Source organism: Scomber scombrus, chromosome 9, assembly GCF_963691925.1.
Source record: "Scomber scombrus chromosome 9, fScoSco1.1, whole genome shotgun sequence".
NCBI classification, from domain to species: domain Eukaryota; kingdom Metazoa; phylum Chordata; class Actinopteri; order Scombriformes; family Scombridae; genus Scomber; species Scomber scombrus.
In genome coordinates this window covers 6,515,137-6,536,683 of record NC_084978.1, presented here as the reverse complement: position 1 = coordinate 6,536,683, position 21,547 = coordinate 6,515,137, and the positions used below count along the sequence as shown (strand labels likewise).

The window sequence follows — 21,547 nt, the reverse complement described above, 5'->3', positions numbered from 1 at the left end:
ACAGAAAATAAGGCAGAATAAACCAAATAAGGCATTTTTTTATTAAATGATTCAAGGACTTTGCTGTATTGTCATCTCACCAGCGCTAAAATTATACTTTTAAAGTTCAAAAGCTAAATTAGAAAATAAAATTGAATTTCCAAGTGTTTAAGAAAAGGTCCCATACATTTAACAGGTTTCAAAACTTTAGAATTAGACTCTTTATTTTTAAACAACAAAAAAAACAAAGAATAGAGAATGTAAATAATTTAGTGTGCAAAATTGAATTGTTACAGGAAATAAAATAATATATTTAACATTTATCTATTTAATATTTCATATCTATTAATATGTATATTGTCATTGGCTAAGTGTTTATATATTCCCTGCAGTGTGCTGTCTTTTTAATCTGTGAACTTTATTGGTTTCCTCAAATAAGCATTGCAGCTTTTATATTATATAAAATGAGATATTCTCCCCGATGTCCATCACTTAATGGTGTTGTTTAGATTAAATAAAAGAGACCTTTGGCCAGTGATATTAAAAGTCCAGCCCAGGGGGCAGTTGCAGCCTTTGAAGAGTCTTTAGTGGTTATTAAAAATATTGATAATAAAATGGACAGTCATTGCAGTCTCAGATATTACAGGAGAAATTAACCTGGTGAAACTTTAAAAACTGCATGCTGAATAATTTTCATTTTATAAATTACTGTTTGCTTCTGGAGAAAGAAGTTCATAACATCTTTAAGTGTATTACAGGTAAAACAGGTAATACACTTAAAGATGTTAATTTAATTCATGACCATATATTTTATTGTAGGTTGAAGGCAGAGTACAATTTAAATCAGGTAGTTAATTATATATGTGGCAGTCAGAAACACCACCATTGAGGTTGGGTGTAGCGGCTTTGCTGGCCACTTACTGTGCAAAAGGGACTACAAAAAGGAAAGCCACCAAGTCCACCATGGTGGCTGCAGAGAGGGCCTCCAGAAGGCTTTGGACGAGGACGAGAGATCTGCAGGCCAATACTGCTGAGACAAAAGCCAGGGTGTGATCAACGCTGGCTTTGACGCCTGAGTGAAACACCTGAAACACCCATTGTCCTCAGGAAACATCAATGATGATGTGTCCCGGAACATCATTGGGTTCATGTCCGAATTATGTGGCAGAAAGACAGAGGATTTCAAAATATCCCTTTATTATTATTATTATTGTAACTCTTGATTATTTGTCTTACTCTCTATACGAGGTATAGCTGTTTTACTCAAAGTCACTGCAACAGGCACCCGAATAAAGACAAATTTAGTTTTTACCCACTGCACATAATTTACCCACTGCACTATTCTGTTGTCTCCTGACCTTTCAAATTCATTATTAACAAAAAAATGTACGTTAGAAGTTACCTGGGCATAAAAACAAGCCTTTAACCTTGACTCTTCTTTGCTGTATGTATTTATGTTGTACACCAAATGTCTGAAATCAAATTGTGAAACAGCATCTGAGCAGCTTAAATTGTGAAATGTCTTCAGAACCTCACATTGCGTTGGTAGCTTGCACGTAAACCAGCAGGTGTTGAGTCACCGAGCCACAGTACCAGTGTTACCTAAAAGGAATGACTGGTCTTCATGCATGACTACAAGCTTGAAGGAGGCTTTAATGTGTCACAAACTGCCAGGACACGTCTGCAGATCAGTTGTCATGGGTGATATACGGTTGCTGCCCATCAACTTACTTAACACATTTGACTTTGCACGATAAATGTAGGTGCAGGGATATAAGAAATAACTTTATTTATATACATTGATATAATTTTCTATCTATCATTATACAGCTTCTTTCAAAAGTAGATACACATTGTTATATTCAGCATTAAAATGTGAAATATTTAGTTTTGTTTCCAGTTACACTACAACTTTTTGCAATAATGGCCAAATTTAATAGTTAAAAGTGACTTATTACTATTACATTACCAATATTTGTGAGGGTGCATGTATACCGTACGTGTCTGAGTATGCATTTGAGCATACTTGGTTTTTGTCCCTGCATGTACTCTTGTATGCAAACATGCATATGTGTAGCTGTTTGTACATGCATATGCGAGTGTGTACGTGCATTCGTGAGTGTGTGTAAGCGAGAGACAGAGACAAAGAGAGAGAGAGAGAGTGAATCGGGAAAGCATGTCATGTCAGCAGGTAGAGTCTCTGAAGTTTTGCTGTCAGACTGCAGAAAGAGTTCTTCATTCTTCACTTAACTCAGCTGGAAGTGACTCCATGCGTCTGGATTTTCTTGCTACAGCAGCCAGCAGTTGTTTAATAATGATCGTATCAAAGCATGTAGCCAAAATATGATGACTTGTAATTCAAAAAGGTAATACTTTTCACAGAGCATTCAGAATCACTCATTTGTAGATATTGGCTTAGAATTAGCCAAATCTCCTTTTCTCCTTAAAGTGAAAGCTATGGCATTTAAAACAAAGTTGTACAGATTTGATCCTTGTTGCAGCCATTATTAAAACTACAAAAATGTAAATCTGTCTTGTCAAACAAATTAGCATAATTTGACATTATCCAAGAAGCCACGAGACATCATGAAGAATAACAAAACTGAATCAGTCATCATCCATCATAATAGTATTGTGGTTCTGAGTCATTGCTCATGTTGGTGATCAATAAATAAAATGCAGTGAAATGAACATGGAGGAACTTACAAACACACATCTGTGATAAAGTAACTCAATATTGGCTTTCTAGCTTATGTGGAGACCTTTCGACCTCATCTAATGGCCTTCATCAGCAAATATAAATCACTTAGTAAAATATCCATAATGCAAATATACTGTATAATGTTTTGGTGAATGCTGTGCTGAAGCTGAATCAAACTTCCCATCATGGTTGAAATAGTTTAGATCAAATATGGCCTGTTAAGATTTTCACATCCAGTGGAGCAAAACTACCGTAATTTCCAGGTGTGCCAGTTCCAATATTTTCAAAACAATGCTTTCACTTGCATGTAAAAACACGTATATAAACATGCACTGCATTGCAGAATACTACTAACTTGATCAAACTGTATAATGTGCCTAACCTAATATAGACGGTAGTCATTGTAGAAATAAAGATTTAGAACTAACAACATATAACTGAGTAGTTCAGAATTTCCCTGTAATATATGATTATTATTTTAAACACCACACAACGAACTCAAACTAACCAGTCTCAGCAATAGCAGTTCAAGAAAAGCCTTTCGTCAACAAAGCCTCACATGTCAACACGTTAACAATGATCTAATAGAGTTTGGCAGTGTGTGAGGCAGCAAGGCAAGGCAAGGCAAGTTTGTTTGTCTAGCACATTTCAACAACAAGGCAATTCAATACTGCTTTACAAAAATAATATAAAAGGCATCAACACAAAATGTGAAAGTGATATGAGCCAATATAAAAACATGTTAAAATAGAGTAGAGTTGAATAGAAAATGAAAATAAGCTCAAATAGAATAAGACAAATAAAAACAAGAGAGTAAAAGTTACGGGGCCGTGTAGGATATTAATCAAAACCTCAAGTTTGATTTAATAAAAGGCAGCAGCAAACAGAAAAGTCTTCAGCCTTGATTTAAAAGAACTGAGAGTTGCAGCAGACCTGCAGTTTTCTGGGCGTTTGTTCCAGATATGTGAAGCATAAAAACTGAACGCTGCTTCTCCATGTTTAGTTTTGACTCTGGGGGACAGAAAGCAGACCTTTCACAGGCAACCTGAGAGGTCTGAATGGTTCATGACATAGCAGCAGATTCGAAATGCATTTTTGCCCTAAACCATTCAGTGCTTTGTTAACCAACAGCTTGTATTGGACCATAGTCCAGTGGTGATATGGTTATGTAAGTGTGTGTGTCATCTGCATAATTATGGTAACATATTTTGTTGTTTTACATATTTGAGATGGCAGTTGAACATAATGAAGCCTTTGTGAACTCTGCATGTCATTTTTGTTTGCTCAGATGTGTAATTACCTTCAGGTACAAACTGCTGTTGTTTAAGTAGAATTTTAACCAGTTCAGTACTGCGCCAGAAAGTCCCACCCAGTTTTCCAGTTAGTCTCATAATATGTTGTGGTCAACTGTGCTGAATGCAGCTCGGAAATCCAGTAATACTATTCAGTAAAACTGAAATTCTGCCACTGTCTGAGTTTAAAGGACCAGTATGTAGGACTTTGTGGCATATTGCAGTGAGGCTGCCTCACCTCTCTCCTCACCCTCCCCTTCCAAGCATGCAGAAGGTGGTGGCCGTGAAATCCGTGCAAAACATGAAAGGCCTTTTCTAGAGCCAGTGTTTGGTTTGTCTGTTCTTAGTCATGGTAAAAACACGACAGTACAACATGGCAGCCTCTGTGGAAGAGGATAAACTCCCTACATAGATATTAAGGGGTTCATTTTAAGATTCTGAAAATACAATGATTCTTATTTGCAGGTGTTTATATACTAATTTAAACGTATTTATGAATATAATACTCAATTTCTGCTAAGTCAGATGCCATTAAATTCTACACAATACACCTTTAATTGTTCATTATATTGTTCTTTTTTAAGAGTGGCTTGATGGCTGCAGTTTTCAGGGCCTGTGAGAAGAAACCTGACAGAAAAGACGTGTTTACAGCTTGTGTTGTCAGATTCTCTAGGCAGCAGGAGGAGGATTTCAGATGTTGTATAATATCCTCCAAGTTTTTATATTTGATAGGATCAAATTGCGTCATGCTATTTGAATTAATTTTAAGTGGACGCATTGACAACACATACTCTGTGCCTGATATGGAAGCACTGACTGCCTGTGTAATTTTCTGAATCTTGTCAATGAAAAAGGAAAATTCCTAGTGGATAGAAGTTCAGATGCCACTGACGTAGGAGGGTTTTTTAGTCTGTCAACAGTAGCAGCCAAGGCTCGTGCATCATTATTGTATTGGGCAATGATGTCAGAGAAGAAAGACTATCAGGCATTTCTCAGTTCTGAATTATAAATGCAAAGTCTCCCGTCATAGATTTCACAATTAACCTGGAGATTTGTTTTCTGCCACCAGCGTGACATTCTCCATGGAGATCATTTCTTACTAGCGGTGGTTGCTTTCCTCCAAAATCTTGTTGCTACAGCAGCTTTCATAGCCTGAAAATGGCTGTTAGGACTGCGGGCTGACATGTGGTTGCAAGTAAAATATATGTATCATGCCTAGTTTCATATATGCACCGCATTTTGGGTAAGGAGCCATAGTTAAATAAAAATGTTAGATCAACCATATAAATCTTTATTTAGACAGTTCAAATCTCGTGCTCAATAAACTAACTGATGAGTCAATGAAGCAGATAGTGTGATTAATTGTAATTTTATAGATTAGGTTATGGGACAGAAAACATTGACACTATGTTGTGTTAATTATGCATGAGCTTTTCTTGTTTGCTTTTCATATATAAATAGTAGACAACCCAGTAGAGTATCTTAAGAATAAATTATGATTTATTAATTAAATAAATATAAAAAGATACAAAAAGAAGAAGGCTTAAATGTATCTAATGTCTGCTTTACATGATATGTAGGCCAACTGATAAATTGTTAAACCCTCTGTTATTGTTACCTGATAGCTGAGTATCAGTATTGGACTGTCTGAATAAATTCCACTGCTCAAACAGTCTGTAATAAAACTGTATAATGATCAGGAGTGATAATTTAATATAAAATATGAAGTTTGCTGGAGTCTTTTTAGGATCCTCCCAACCCCGGCAGCACTGAACCATATTAGTTTCAACAGCTGCCTGATTACATAAATGTTTATTGCATTTTTCAAGAATAGAAACAACTGATAGGAGCAGACGGAGCGTGACACAGAGCACAACAGAGAGTATGTGCTGAATAGATTTTTGGTGCTCCTGTTCAAAACAGAGTGCTTGATAGGAAGTCTGATATATCCTGAGCCTCTTGCTCTTGTTCGTCTTGTGTGGTGACATTTTATTGGATAAGGACAGGGCTCTTTGGCGGCGACAGACAGGGGGTGAGAAAAAAAGAGCCATGATAAGAGAGGAGAAAAAATCTTTAAGCACCTGTAGTAAAACACAATGCCCGGTTTCTGAAAACAGTAAAGGGAGGAATTTTTCAAAAATGGGCCAAGTCACGTCTTCAAGGCATCGGAGACAGAGAGATGAAAGCACAAGAGAGTGGAGGAAATGGGGGTTGAGTAGGCGTCACCTGGAGAACTGCCTGCTATTGACAGGATCCCAACCAGGCAAGACGCCTTAAAAACTGACTAAACATTGCACCTATGTTTTAGAGAAAGCGGAGGGTTGTTGGGGGTGGCTGCAGTTGCAGACAGCTGTTTCGAACCAGATCATCAACCTGCTCTGAGTAACGATTTGGAGTCTTGAGTAGACAGCTACTGATGATATCCCAACAAAAGGTACACAATGTTTACTCTGGAGTTCTCGAAATTCACATCTGTCATAAGGGTTTGTGATAGGTTTGTCAGCAGCAGGCACAGCCAAGATTAACAAGAGGCCAATTTATGCACTCACAATCTCATGAAAACTATGATTCCCTGTTAAGGAGAGGTGATGGGGCTCAGCAAGGCCCAGTTCCTGCGACGTTCATAATGGCTGAAGGCTCATTTACGAGCAAAGAACCTGAATGATGTGTTTACTGTGCTTCTAGATAGGTCGTTTTTGTTATGACTTGGGTGATAAGAATTTTCATGATGGATGGATGTAGTGATAACAATTGTTTACGGCTGTCTGTTGTCTAGTTGGCCTAAAAACAGTGTGGGAGCTATAGCATCTAAAATATGAAGGTATTTAAAACAAGTGATAATGGTGTCAGTGAGAATTATAGTTAAATTGTATATTTAGTTTACATTTCCACCGACATTTATACATCCTTTTACAGCGTTTAATATCTGCTTCGCCAAGCTCGAGAAGAATTCCTGTTCAAGCGAATACAACTTCATCCTTGAATTAAAAAAAATATATATAGATGTGATGATAGAGCCTGTCAGAAGACAAGTATTTAAAGGATTATTTGAGGGTGGATATTTCCAATCCTCATGTAGGGTGTCAACTGATTGACAGGAAACGGAGCGTAATGTTATGCCGCGCCGATAGCTACGAAAACACTCCACACAGGAAATGATGACAACCAGACAACAAAGTTCAACCAAATCAAATGTCTGTGCCAAAAAACGTCTCACTATTACGAAACTTGTTTTTCGCAGCTTTAGTTCAGTGCTGAGTTTGTGCGAACTATAGCAGTTACGATAGAAATGTAAGACATAATCTTGATGGCTTACATATAAATAAAAAAGACACCAGTATTATCCTTTAATCTGTGTTTAGGTGTTCTGCTCGAATCATTGCACAAATCTCTCGTTATAGTGTTCCAGTGAAATCCGAAGGAAAAAACAACAATAATAACATAAGACTGGTTTGGGTTTTTTCAAATATTCACTTGGCAGCTGCACAACTTGCACTTTTCTATTTATTGTCATTCAAATTTTAGTTGGCACCACTTTTCAAACCCTTATTTATCCAGGGAGGCTTTTGCTGAGCCATGCTTGCTGTTGTTTTAGCAACGCCCTGTTTCACATTCACACATGGGAGCTGCGGTCATCAGTTTTTATGGATAGAAAAGGTATTGCGCTGGTCTTTTGATACAATCCGGTGGTATCTTACCTTTGGGGTGGTTTTAAACTTTAATGTGTTATTATTGCTCAATCCTGTGAGGCTAACTATCTTCCTAAAATCATAAAATATTATTGCACTGGTTTTCATAATGGTGACAAATAACAAAGAAACAGAGTGTGAAAGAATCCAATGAGACAAAGAGAGGTTTCTCTTTTCAAAAAGTCACAATATCATTTAATATAAAACACCCTTTAAATTGAACATAATGAGGAATCCATGATCGGGGGTTTCCACCAATTGACTACCACTTGAACACTGCGGTTGCTGAGGAGTTCCACCTTGACAGCAGCTGACTTGAGTGGTACTTCCAAGTGCACACAGAAAAGGGTTGAAACATGCATTTACTACATTGTACAAAGTCAAAAGCGAAAAACAGGAGGCTTTTTTTTTTGCCGTTAGTGGCAGAAAGTCTCTGCCGCCTTGTGAAGGTTCCAGGGGAAAAAGAGGAGGGAGAAGGGGGGCAGTCTTGATAGTTGGGCATGTACAGAGGTGTCCATTTGTTTCCTGGCACTTAGGGATAAAGTGCCCTCCACTCTTTTAGATCAGCTGAAGGGAAAGCGGAAACTTGGTGTAAGGCAGGAAAATGATTCAACATATTTTAGATATTTAAAATAACAGTTGTAGACTTTGCATTTGAATTTTGACATACAGCAAACTGCAATGTCAGCGCAGCTCCTGTGCTGTGATGTCCACATACAGTGTTTTGTAGGTCTTGGCAGTAACAGATAGCTGTCTCTCTACACGTGCTCCCCCACCATGTTGCTGGTAATGATCAATGAGTGAGGAAGCACAATGTCCATACTGCTTTTTTTTTCAAGCATCATTCTCCCGTATCTATGATAATCCCATAATGGTGCTGAGTTTTTGAACGTCAGACACGTCAGATATAGACTGAAGAGCTTCCTCCCTTTTGTCCTTTCACACTGATGACACTTTGATAAACACATTTCATTCCCAGCCTGCCCTCCCACCCCCCTCCTCCTCAACCCTCTCTCTTCTACACACACACACACACTCACTAACACACACTCTCACACTACAGATGCCACGGAGGTGACGGAGGTCACCTTATTGTCATCTGCCCAGGGCTGCAGGTTCTGCAGGGCGTAGAGGGAGGAGTTATGCAGGCAGAGTGGGTCCGGCTGCAGAGGCTGGCTCAACGTCTTCTGGAAAGCTTCCTGCTGAAGCTGCAGCATCAGCCGGTTGGCCTGCTGCCTCTCAGCCTCTCTCTCCTCAGCAGTCTGTCTCCTGGGTGGATAGAGGAGACAAAGGGGTGCAGAGTAGGATTTAAGACTTATTTCATTGTTTTTTTCTTTTATAGAGAGATAAATGCCACTATCACAGCAGTTATAGCCAGAGCTAGTTTGCAACACAGTCATCGTAAAGAAGCAATATGCAACTTTTCTTTAAGCAGAGTGTAGTTCACAGTACAGCTGTGGTTCCCAACATGGAGATCAAGTCTCAACAACATGTCACAAGATAAATCAGTGGAGTCACTAAATGATCAACATTTTAGGAAAGTAGACAAAACATATGTCGACATCACAAAAGTATGTTTGATTTTTTTTCTTATCTTTGCTATTTTGTTTACTTTTTTTCTGGTAGGATCTAACTGCCACTCACACCAGGTGGTTTTTCTCGTAAATGTCTCAATAATTATTTAAACCTATTCAAATAAAATGCAGCTGTAAACACAGCTGTAAGCCGATGTTGCTTATTTTAAAGGGTCAGAAGTCAAAAAGGTAAGGAACCACTGCATTGAAGGATATCAGACAGATGTCTGCTTAAGTTCCTCTTTAAAATCTTCGAAATAAATGATTAAAAGGCACACTTATTCCACTGTAATTAAAATTGCAAGATACAATTAATTTGAAATCACAATACATACAACATACAAACATACCAGTCTAAAATTAGATTTTTTTCAGGATCGTTTGTGCTACTTTAAGAGATTTTTATTATATTTGGTGAGCTGATCATGGCTATTAATGGGAGCACAAAGCAAGCAAACAACGATGAAGAAATCAAGACAACAGCAGGGGTGAAAACGGGGGCATTTACATGTGTCACACAAAAGAAAAAAAACCCTGTTCATTTGTAAACTACTCGCATTCATGTTTATTCAACACCTGTGCCATTAACTTCAGCTTCAGGCTAGATGACAGCTGATCATGATGAGTGACAGGTGTTGGGGGAGGGAACGTGACTAATGGGAGGGAAAGGAGGAACAGTACACTTCCTGCCTCAAGGTGAAAAGTTACATCTGTTTTTTTCTTTTCTTTTCTTTTCAACCAAGCATATGTTAACAGTAACATACTATATCCTGTATATTACGTCAGTAGGTGGTGAAATTAATGTTACTTGTCTTGAAAAGCAGCACAGATGTGTACGTACAGGTCTGTTTAAAACGATATGTCCTTATAATGGAAGAGTTGCCGTGTTTATGTTGGAAAATGTCCAGAAAGAAACAGTCACACCAGGTGAATCATTCACAAACTCCAAATTGTGCTCCCGTTTGATTCCAGATGTAGAAAGATGATAGATGATAGGCTGATTTTGTTTTTTTACTCTCTTGACTTGGAGTTTCTTGAATATTTAGACATTTACTTGGTAATTCCAATATTTTCTCAACTGTGTGCGTGCTAACTTTAACCAAGAATTGCTCTGAATAATCCTTATCAGCAATACAGTTATTAGTAACACAAGCCGCAATCAATGAATGAAAACAAACTAAAAATGGCAGGTAGGAATCACAGGCGGAAACACACCTCTAAAGCACTCTTTCATGCACACCAACCTCCACCCATTAGCCACACATTATTGTTAACAGCATTATCATAATCTGATTCGCTGCCTGTTGATTTGATCATCCTCTTGTTACTAGCGTAGTCGTCATGCAAAGACATCCCTCACGCTCATCCTATCAGGTGCACACAGCAGGGAAACAGGGCATAAATCTCAGCAAAACTAGGAAATCAGAAAAATGAGTTAAGCCAATTCCCTCGTTACTCGTGACATGCCGTTCAGTCTTGTTTTCAGGTTAGCGTTTATTTTAAGCAAATTATTTTTTTATTGCAACTTGGAGTAGGTATGTTTTTTTTATTCAATTGTATTTTTGGCTTTGTACAGGCTTCTCTGTACAGGTTTCGCTGCTAAAGTCGGAATGGCTGGATCTGATTGTTGGCTTAAGAGTTTGTTTGATTTCTTTATTTAACTTTTAAAAGGGATCACCACATTTAAATGATTATTTATATGTTTCCCCAAGACAAAAGGGGCCAATAAACTCTTAACAAGCCATACAATTAAGTTTTAAGCATTAAATTCTAAGACGCGCAAGGACCATTTAAAGATAAAAACCCTAAAAGTTAATTTGCTGTCTTGAATATGCTTTTGAGATATGTACCCTGTCCCTTTAACTAAGGGCAGGGCATCATAATTTGATTTCATACTCATTAACTTCCAAATGGCTATAAACAACAGTTAAAATGAAGTGAAGGAGTGAGGGTTTTTTTCTGTCTACGGACTTGGCAGTCAATTCCTCCTGTGAGTGTTCCAGTATTGCTTTGGACAGCAAGTTTCTAAAAGGCCTTTTAGGAGGCTCGAGTAATTGTGCTTGGTCAAGTGAACTGGCCTCAACTGGCAGCTAAGCTAAGCAAAATAGGTGTTGAGTTGTACGACGCCTCGAATGGTTCAGCTGCGGGCCATTTGACGTGCGTTTAAAGAGAAACATCAGTAAACATTTTGGATCCAACAGCAAAACAGAGACACATTGAGTGCTGTCAATTTATGGCAGGAGAAAAAGTGGAAGGAGTGGCTCTTCTGAGTGTACATCCTGCCCTCATAAAGAAAAACTGCCATGGCCTCTCTGTTTTGCTTAAATAGATCATGTGCAAGAAAAATATGACATGCAGAAGTGAAAATGTCAAGAAAGAGCGGAAGTTTATCTTTACTATCCTTTTCCTTTTTTTTTTGCACTAATGGATGCTGAACTCTCACTCTCATCAAACATCAAATTGACTCTCTTCCGGGATCTTACCGCCATTTTGTCCGTCTGTTTTGAAACCATGTCTTGACTTGTGCATCCGTCATCTTCAGGGCCTTGGCCAAGGTGGCGCGCTCGGCTGACGCCAGGTACTTCTGCCGGTGGAATCGTTTCTCCAGCTCGCAGATCTGCACCCGGCTGAAGGAGGTGCGAGGCTTTTTCCTTTTGGGCGGCGTCCGGTTCTGGTAAGGGTGGCCGATGCGACGGGTCACGGAGAACGGTGAGAGGGCTGCTTAAAAAAAAGAGGGAAAATGAGTAAAAGAAAGATTTATATGACATAAATTTACTTTATAAACAATGTCTATGTGAGCTTTGAATATCACATTGTTAAGAAAGTATAAATTAGCATAAGCAAAAGGTTATTGTAAAGAAAGTTATTGATTGTGGTGTTTAGACTAGGTTTAAGATTAATGTCTGTTAGCATAAACAGTTATTACCAATTCCAACCTGGAATGATCTATGCCTCTGAAGTATAAACTTATTTCCCTTGAGGTTTTGTTTGTATACGTACACCAACAATTTTGTTTTCCAGTCCTTGGTTAGATAAAATTATTGTCCATTTTGTCTTAACTCTGGAAAAGCCTGTGTGCTTAGGGAGTTTAAGAGAGGGCCCAGAAGCTACCAATTGAAGAAGATAAATGTAATTACAACTACAATTCCCCTGCCAGATTTTGAAAAAGCAAACAGCACACTAGTTTGTAGAGAAAGTACAATGAAAAGTCATAGAGGGACATTTTGAAGCAGTATCAGTTCCAAAAACAATTCAATGCAAGTAATATTGCTTGCAACAGGGTATAATTTAGCAATTGTGTTTACATCATCATTTCAATTTTTATAAATAAAGCCTCAAATTATATAAAGTTCACACCACATTAACCAACAGCTCTGCCAAGCACACAGGATGCATTTCAAATGAGCTGTGACACAGATGGGTGATGTTGGGAAGATGATTGATTTGGGGTAAAAAGGGGTGACTCACCTGGGCAAGCCCCCTTTGGGAAAGGATAGTCTCCTAGAAGGCCATTGCTCTCTCGCAAGTGAGCAAGCTCGGGGTAATAGCATTTGGCTAATGTCTCCACAGTGCTCCAGACAGGGACCCTGCCGATGTCTCCCTTTGGGAGCGGACAGAGGGACCCGACGGCCCCAGGGCCCTCTGTGGCCTCTCCTGCTCGGCTCTCCTCTCCCTGCTCCCCTAAAGGAAAGGGAGACACAGTAAGGTCCCACATCTGGAGCACAACAGCAGCAGCAGCAGCCGGGCGGGCACCGACGCAAAGCAGCTAATCACATGAAGGAGGCCTGAATGATGAACAGAGTCTACTTTAATGGGATTTACTGCTTTAGTCTCTTAAGTTAGCTTTTGGAAAAGAATGAGATATCTGCTATTTAGAAAAATAAATGACAAGTAGCAAGGTTACAAAGATAAATCAAGCCGATCTTGGTCAGCCAATCAAAATAAGACAATAAGGGTCATTCACAGACAATGTGGAAGTGAAAATATGAATTAAATTACCACTTTAACAGCATCAACCCATTGAAGTCTATGTCAACAGTCAATATGTGCAGTATGCAATGATAATCTAAGTGCCTAAATAAGACAAAAGTATTTTTTTGGAATATAACAATATTTTTTTTCTCTCCTCCAGATGCAATCAAATTGAAATATATTAAATGTTTACACAAAAAAATCTTCCATACAAAACATTTGACATTTATCATTAAAACAATTGTTATTCATAATTTCCAATGTAAAATAGCATAAATAGACGTCATTTTTGCAGAAAAGCATAAAACAGAGTTCATTACAGTATTTTACAGATATGTGTGTTGAAACAGAGCAAACCATGTATTATGTTAAATAAACAACATATGCATTATGTCACATACTCTGCTATTTTGAGTCTTTTCTGTAACTTACAGACTGAAGTCTTTTTAAAATGTAAATTGCGTGTGGTAACTGTTGTGTTTTGTCTTCTAGCTGTGCCTCACTGCCTCACTTTTCACATATGACTGTATCTGGGTATTAATAACAACATATCTTCTGCATCATAAAATATCTATGAATCCTGTCTATTTTGTCAGCCGTGGGTAAACAGAAGATCGATAAATGTAATGAGATCGTTTCTGGCCATAGATCCACTCCCCAGCCACATTCTCATTTTGAGGCAGAATGGAAATCAACAGACAAAAAAAAAATCTGTTTCTGTCTCTTTCTCTCTGTATCCTTGTGTCGTTTCTCCCTAGCAAGCTGTTTCGCCTGCTGTCTAACAGGGTGTTTATTTGTTTTTGTTTTGTCAGAAAAGCTCACCAGGAGCCAAAATGAATATGAAAACATCTGCATAGGTGTCCCCTGAGGGCCACGTGCTGCTGCTGCTGCTGCTCTCAGAGTTTCAGCGACCTGAAAATTCATTTGCCACACAGACGATGACAATTTGGATGGAAAATGGAACATGAAGCTATTATGCGCTATGCAGTCATTTCCAGGGAGCTGCATTCGTCCCCTGATGGTGCTGAACACGAGTGGCAAATTGAGGCGCACACGAGCAAATGATTTGTAAAGTAAAGATGGATCGCTGCAATGTGCTGCAACAGTGGGTCACATAAAGTTAAAATTACCTGAGTGTAAATTAGCAGCAGATTTAGTGTCTGAAATGAAAACTCATCATGATTTATTATATATTGTGTATCCATAGTGGCAAAGTCTTCTTTTTTCCTTCTTCTCATTATTATGTTTAATCTCCTATAGCTACAAAAACATTCTCACAGTTTGTGTTGCTCTGATGATCAATCACAGTAAAATGGTAACTGTATCCCTCTAATATTTCTTTTGGGATTTAGACAGGCATCTCTGGTATTTAATGATGAGTTTATAGTGACAATATTCCCATGGCGTTTCTATAATATTCCTATAGGTGTTCACAGTGTACTACAGCACCTCTGTGGCCTTACAATTGAGTTTATGTGACCTCATTCCACTTAATGACATGTTTTAAATCTCCTGTACTTCCCAATCCAATTCATATTATGACCTTTCTATGAAATGTCCATTATATATATAAACATTAAACGCATTTAACTGGGTTACAGCGGTTCCTTTTATAGTTGGCGTCTCATTGCCAAAAACTATGTGCAGCCTTTACGGGGGTCACATGCTGAGAGCAACCAGGCCTGTTGTTGCTCCCAGCGGCAGGTCTGGCTAAATAATACTGCATTAGACGGCTATTTCAGGCCATCTGTGGGCTAACTAATGGACCAGGCACATACAAGCACGTTCAGGGGCAACCCAAGTGGAACACAACATGCAGCAGGACTCTTTGTACCTGCCAACTGCAAAAAGGGCTTACAGTGTGCTAAATGCTGCTATATATATATATGATACTGTGATGTTACCGATACTGCATCAGTCATGTTTAATGTTTTGACTCAAGGTGTGAGACTAAGACTGTACAGGAGTCAGATATGATCTCAGATGTATTTATTACTATTATTACTAGTGGGACAGTGAGTTATATGGGCTATAAGAGAAGAAATGCTGTAATGTTTTAGCCTGTGTGATCCCAGAGATACCAAATCTGCTGGATTTAAATGAAAACATCTACAGTAAATTACAGTAAAATACTGCCCCAATGAAAATTAATGCAAATAATCCTACAATAATAATTAGCCGCTAATATTTATGTATTACTGTTCTTATAGTGCTGAAATGTGTTGACTGTGTATGAGTTTATTTTGCCTTAAATGTTCAATAGGAGTTCAGAGTGAGCTGTCACTATATTGCTATAATTTACTTATAATGTAATGTTTAAGGTTTAAACATAAATGAGGGATATGGCTTTATGAAACAAACAAAAAAAGCATATAAATTCAGAGGGGGGGGGGGTCAGATTTCTATTTTTTTCTTAGATTAATGTTAGACTCATACACATTTATTAACGGTAGCTCTTGAAGCACGCCTGTAATTTCGTATGATATATTAATGACGAGATTTGTGAATAAAACGTGATTATGGCGAGAACTGTAGCCTGTGTTGCGTCTAAAACCAAACGTTAAAGTGTTAATTATTTTTTTCTTAATTGCTAAATGTTTTTTTTTCTTCCTGAACATCCTGGAAAACAGTTAATGCAGCAAATGTGTACAGTCAGCTGCTCAGTTATGAAATAGGTCATGAGCTTTTAAAGCTAAATCAAATCGGAGCGTTTATTGTGTTTAAAAAGAGAGAAATTCTCGTTCCTATAAATAAATTAAAAAAGAGAGAGGGAAAAAAGGGAAAAGGAAATAAACCTTAGTGAAATGAAAAAGCAAATGAGCGAGAATAGAAAATCTGCTGGCTGGGTAATACAATTTAGCATAAGCATATCACAGAATAAAATGCTACCGTGGAGAATATGTTTCCCATAATAAAACCACTTATACTTAATAACACTTCTCTGTGACAGCGCCTCCCTTCCCCACTGCGGATATTACCTTTGTAGCAATCTAATAAATATATCCGTGAAGGATTCTAAAGGGGATATTGAAATATAACATGAACATATATTGCTATTTATTACACTATACAGGACAAAAGGCAGGGACACTGTCTCCTGTCACACCGAGGATCAGGACAGGAGGAGTCCAGGTTCAACGCTGAAATAAAATCATATTTCTTTCTGCTCTGCTGCCGTAAACACGCAGACTGAGATTTATTAGATAGAAGAGAAAAAAATGGTTTAATTATGTTTTTTATGGGTGCTACGTGGCCTATTGAGCTACACATGTTGTATTATGGCTCTGTTTATTGTCAAGACGATCAACATTATCTTCTATTATCATTATTATAATTATCTCATCATTTTTATTATTATTACCACAATGCTAGCTTTCAAAAGTAGTTTGTTTTTTTTCAGGGTTTTTTTTATTGTTCATTTTATTTAGCTACAGGAATTCAAACTTTATGATATTTTACTTTTTTTGTACTGCAAAATACATTGTTTAACATTTTAACTAAATTTAGGGGTGTTTATTGTATATTTTTAAAAAGATTGTACTGCAAAATGTCTTTTTTAACATTATAATTGGCCTACTAGTCGTAGCCTACTACTAAATTTAAGGGTGTTTATTGTATATGTTTTGGTGTCATCCACTTCGTTGAAAGTTAAAATATAACAAAATTATTATTTTGATTTTCAGAGATAAATAACACTACTACCACCACTACTACTACTACTACTACTACTACTACTACTACTACTAATAATAATAATAATAATAATAATAATAATAATAATAATAATAATAATAGAAAGAATTAGAAGAAGAAGGCTTAAAAAGAGGCTTAATAGACATAATAATTCATAGCTGTGCCGTTCCGTGCCACATTAGTTTGAGCTGAAATTTCGCGCTGGTATGATATTAGAAAAATAACAACTATAAGTCTAACTCCTCCATTTCTTCCCAACACAGAATGAGATAAGCTGTGTGAGTAAATACATAAAGCTGCTGCTGGTGATCATAAACCCATCAGTACATAAACAAGGATTATTTATTTTTAGAGATGGATTAAATGATAGCTTTAACACCCTAATTTCTTAATCCTTTACATCAGTCTACCAACAGCGTGATTATTGTGATTTACTGGCTCCGTTTACAGTACAACATGAATTTTATGCCACGAGGAAACATGCCAAGGGTGAAAAACGAGAGATTGTGCAACTTAAATGGTTTCGTTTACATCTCTGAGAAGGAAAGAAAAAATCACCCACGGCTGCCAGAGCTGTGGGCCTTTTGGCAAAATGTTTAGATGGTTGAAGCTTTTTTTTTTCTCCTCCGATTTCAACTTGGAAAGCGAAGAGAAAAAAAGAAACAGAGAAAGGAGAAAGATTTAAAAATGGGTTCTCTTGCCCATCAGGATAGATGATAGTCCATTTGACTTACGGCCTTTTATAGGAACCAGAGCGAGCAGTGTGTGTGTGTGTGTGTGTGTGTGTGTGTGTGTGTGTGTGTGTGTGTGTGTGTGTGTGTGTGTGTGTGTGTGTGTGTGTGTGTGTAGCTGTAGCTGTAGCTGCTGATCTTTGGCTGATCAATACAGTGGAAAGATATAAGCTGCGAAATAATTACAGCGACACAAAGCTGAGAGAAATTAAACGAGAGGCCCTCTGTGACTATGAGTAAAATTGATAAGCCTATTTACACTGTATCTTTTTGCAGTTGACATATCGTCCCTCTGTATTTAATAATTAATCAGGTAGAAAGAACGGAATGGTGAATATTTAATGCAATGGAGGGGGTGAACGTGGAGGAGGAGGTGAGGAGAGGGGCCTTAAATCCATGATGTTCTTCATTTTCATCTTCATAACGATGAGGTCATGCGAAAAAGACCAGTGGACCCCCCCTTCCTCCTCCTCCTCCTCCTCCTACTCCTCCAGATAGTAAATTAATAAAAAGACAGACACCACTTCCCATATAAAGTCTGATTATCACAGCAGTTGTTATAATTAAAGGTTGAATTTTATCGTATTTATAACGCAAGAGTTCAAGAAATATGTTTAATTATAAAGATTTAGCTACTGCTCCAAAAAGAAGGCAGAAAAAAGAAAAAAGGCCTAAATAAATAAATAAAAAGACAGTGAATGAAATACTAAAAAAACTTGATGATTGTTTTACAGTTACAGGAGCATACTGTAGATTATAGTGCATGAATAATGGTGTAAATTTACCTAGAATAATTAAAACGGAATTATGTCATTCAGATTATTGGCAGTGTAGAAAACAGTTGAATAAAAATGACAAAAAGTAATCTAAAAGAATAAATTAATAATTAATTGTAATATTCTTCTTTTTTTTAAGAGCCAAAAATGGCCTAAAGGCTATTTGAGATCTAATTAACTCTATAGTATAGGCCATATCTTTTAGAGTCTACATAATAGATTATTATATTATCATTATTATATTATTGCTGCATTATTTGCAACCATTGTTACTTTATAGCAAATCCTATAAATTGACAATCTTGCACAGAGACAAACTGAGCAATTCGAGCCTTTTTGGAGATTTGGAGATTTGGGGTTGACTAAGTTTTGAGTCTGAGCGTCATGAGTCCAGTGAAAGTGAAACAATGGAGATCACGGTGTTTTAATAGTTGACTGAAGCTGGATTATGCATCTTTTTTTTTTAGGAATTGCATTTAATGTTGGAATAAAATAGAATTGGAGTAAACTGTATTATTATTATGAGAGATAAACATAGTGAAAGTAATGTTGATAATAATAATATGCCATTGTCTGTGTTAACCTGCCATGTGTTATTACTATTATGACTCATCTTCCTGTTTTGTCAATTGGCTCGCAGAAGAAGCAAAAAAAAAAAGAAAAGCAAGAAAAAAAAAATCATTCATCCTCATGAAAAAACGGGGAACGTCGTTATCCGTCATCCGCTGTAAATGGAGAGTGATTGTCCAATACTGATTCATCAGCATGTCCATGTCAATTTCTCCTCTCGTTTATCAGGCTGGCCCCTCATAATAAAACTGACTCTGTGTGCATATGATTTGTTATAAATTACAGAGATGAAATCAGCCTCACTTTGTGGAGCTATTAAGGCCCAGTTCAGCCTGCACTATTCGTCGTTAGGGGTTTGTTTTAAGCACAAATGTTTTGAAAATGCATAACTCACGCTTTGCTTTGCTATGAAAGGGGAAATATAGCGTATACAGCAACGCACCCGCCTGTGTGTAGGTTATGTAATCATCTGGTCTACATCTTGTTTTAATGAGAAAAACACAAATCAGCCTACAGGTGTTGCAAACAAAAAAATCTGTTTACCTGTTAATCTGTCCTTGGCAAACCTCCTACTGCTCTCCATCCAGGGGAAGGTGAAGTTTGCATTCCCCATCCCTGGCATCGAGGGGATGCCGTGTCCGATGCCCGGCGGGTGAGCCGAAGGGGGCGGATGGGGTGCGACGGCGGCGGGTGGCGGAGGTGGAGGCATGGGTCTGTGCGCTGGCACCCGGATCACCCCTCCGGCGCCACCCGAGTTCACGTTAACGTTCATGTTCATGCTGACGTTCATGTTCATGTTGACGTTGTACGAGCCGGCCAGACCCGCCGCCGTCGTCATAGAGCAAGCCGGGTTGTAGACGCTGTTGTACCCGTTGCTGTAGACATTAGAGGCCAGTGCGTAATCCGGGTCGCCGGTCCGGTTGGGGAGCATGCAACCGCTGGACTGGTCCGAGCTGTTAAGGATCTGGTCGATCCCGAAGCTGATGGGTTCATGCTGCTGCTGGTGCGTCTGGTTCACCTCCTCGATTCCGGTGTGCTCCATAGTTTTTTTTGTTGTAGTGTTTTTATTATTAGTCGGTAGAGTGTGTTTGTCAGTGCACGCACGGATGTATTGTTGTCATGTAATTCACGCTTTAGGGGAATGAAATGTTTGTGTGCTGCAATACTGAGCTGTTGTGGATGTTTTCAAGCATCGACACCAGGCCTGATCTACTCCAAAGAAACCAGTAATGTGTCCAGTGCCATCCAAAATCTTGCCATTATTTTGTTTTTCCCCCCAACAGTGGAACCGGGGTGTTCCCTAAATGAAATGCCTATCCGTCGGACTAAGAAAAAGCGTATCCATTTTTCAACAGCGCGTTCTTCTCCCAAAGTGAACTAGACACAAGGCAGCCTAACAACAAGAAATGGTTATCCCGAGTACTTACAGACAAGAACAAAAAATCCGTGATTTTTTGGGGGGAGGCAGTTCTCTGGAGAGGCTTGATGCGCTTTGTCTGCCTACTCTGCCGGAGACGATCCATACGCAGAGTGCATGGTAGGGTACCCAAGCTCGTCGCATGAAAATAAAGCCGGAGACAAAACAAAACAAACCCAAAAGAAGCGAAGAGGAAGCGATGACCTCGCCGCCGTGGATATTAATTGAAGGTGAGAGCGAAAGATTGCTCTGTTGTGCTGAATGGTGAAGTGTGTTTCAGCAGGTGAGACAACCCTCTGCGTAAAAGCTGCCATTCGATCATCCAGCCAAACCTCCCTCTACTCCTCTCCCCTCCCCTCTTCACTCTCTCTCTCTCTCCTCCTCCCCTCCTTTAGGACAGTTGTTTTGCTCGCATCTCTTAAAGAAGCCGCAGCTTTCTTTATTTCCTGCATATTACAACTGGAGGCTGTGTGCCTTTTAATGTAGCTGGAGGTCCGGGTCAAGCAATATTCAAACAGCACTCGTCTACACGTTAAATGATATCTAAAAACTCCATTTAAAGGGGATGGCTCTCCTGTTTCATTCATTTTTTCCAGCTTTAGTCTTCATTAAAAAAAAGAAGTGAGGATTGTTTGGTTTCAAAGGCATGCGCGTCCATTTATTTAAAGTTCATTAAATGCGCAATTAATTTTGATATATTCTATCCACTTCTCTTCTCTTCTTCTCCGGATATTAACTGAGTGAAAAGTGTAAACATGGTGTTAAGGGTCAACATCTTCATGTCAAGGCCATTGAAGAATGCTCTGTGTGATAAGATGTTGCTGTGGAGCTGCTGTCGGGCATGGTTTGGTACAAAGCTTGACAGGTGATAAAATGGAAGGTGAACAATGGGTGTCTTTATATGTGCTCACTGTATATGTGCACTTAAATTAACCACATACTGTCCATGGACGCATAGAATTTATCCAATATGGATGACAAATATTCGGATTAATGGACACATAGATGCAAGTCATGTTAAAAAATTAAGCACACACACACACACACACACACAAACACACACACACACACTGCTCGCTCTGGTTCCTATAAAAGGCAAAACATAGCCTACATACAGGTTGCATCAATTCACTGTCTTCTCTCCAGGATACAC

General features: G+C 38.4%; 2 protein-coding genes across 2 annotated transcripts in view; one reads left to right on the top strand and one right to left on the bottom strand.

Moving 5' to 3' along the window:
- Positions 1–8,713: 8,713 nt before the first annotated feature.
- On the bottom strand, positions 8,714–20,019 carry tlx2 (T cell leukemia homeobox 2). The gene is made up of 4 exons (XM_062425346.1): positions 19,521–20,019; positions 12,704–12,916; positions 11,719–11,956; positions 8,714–8,930 (listed from the first exon to the last, which is right to left on the bottom strand). The coding sequence occupies exons 1-4, from the start codon at positions 20,017–20,019 to the stop codon at positions 8,714–8,716; spliced, it is 1,167 nt and encodes a 388-aa protein (XP_062281330.1).
- afg2a (AFG2 AAA ATPase homolog A) overlaps positions 8,929–21,547 on the top strand; it is a 294,269-nt gene continuing 281,650 nt past the window's right edge. The window contains exon 1 of the mRNA XM_062425345.1: positions 8,929–8,934. The gene's annotated coding sequence lies outside the window, so the exon portion shown is untranslated. The remainder of the gene's footprint in view (positions 8,935–21,547) is intronic.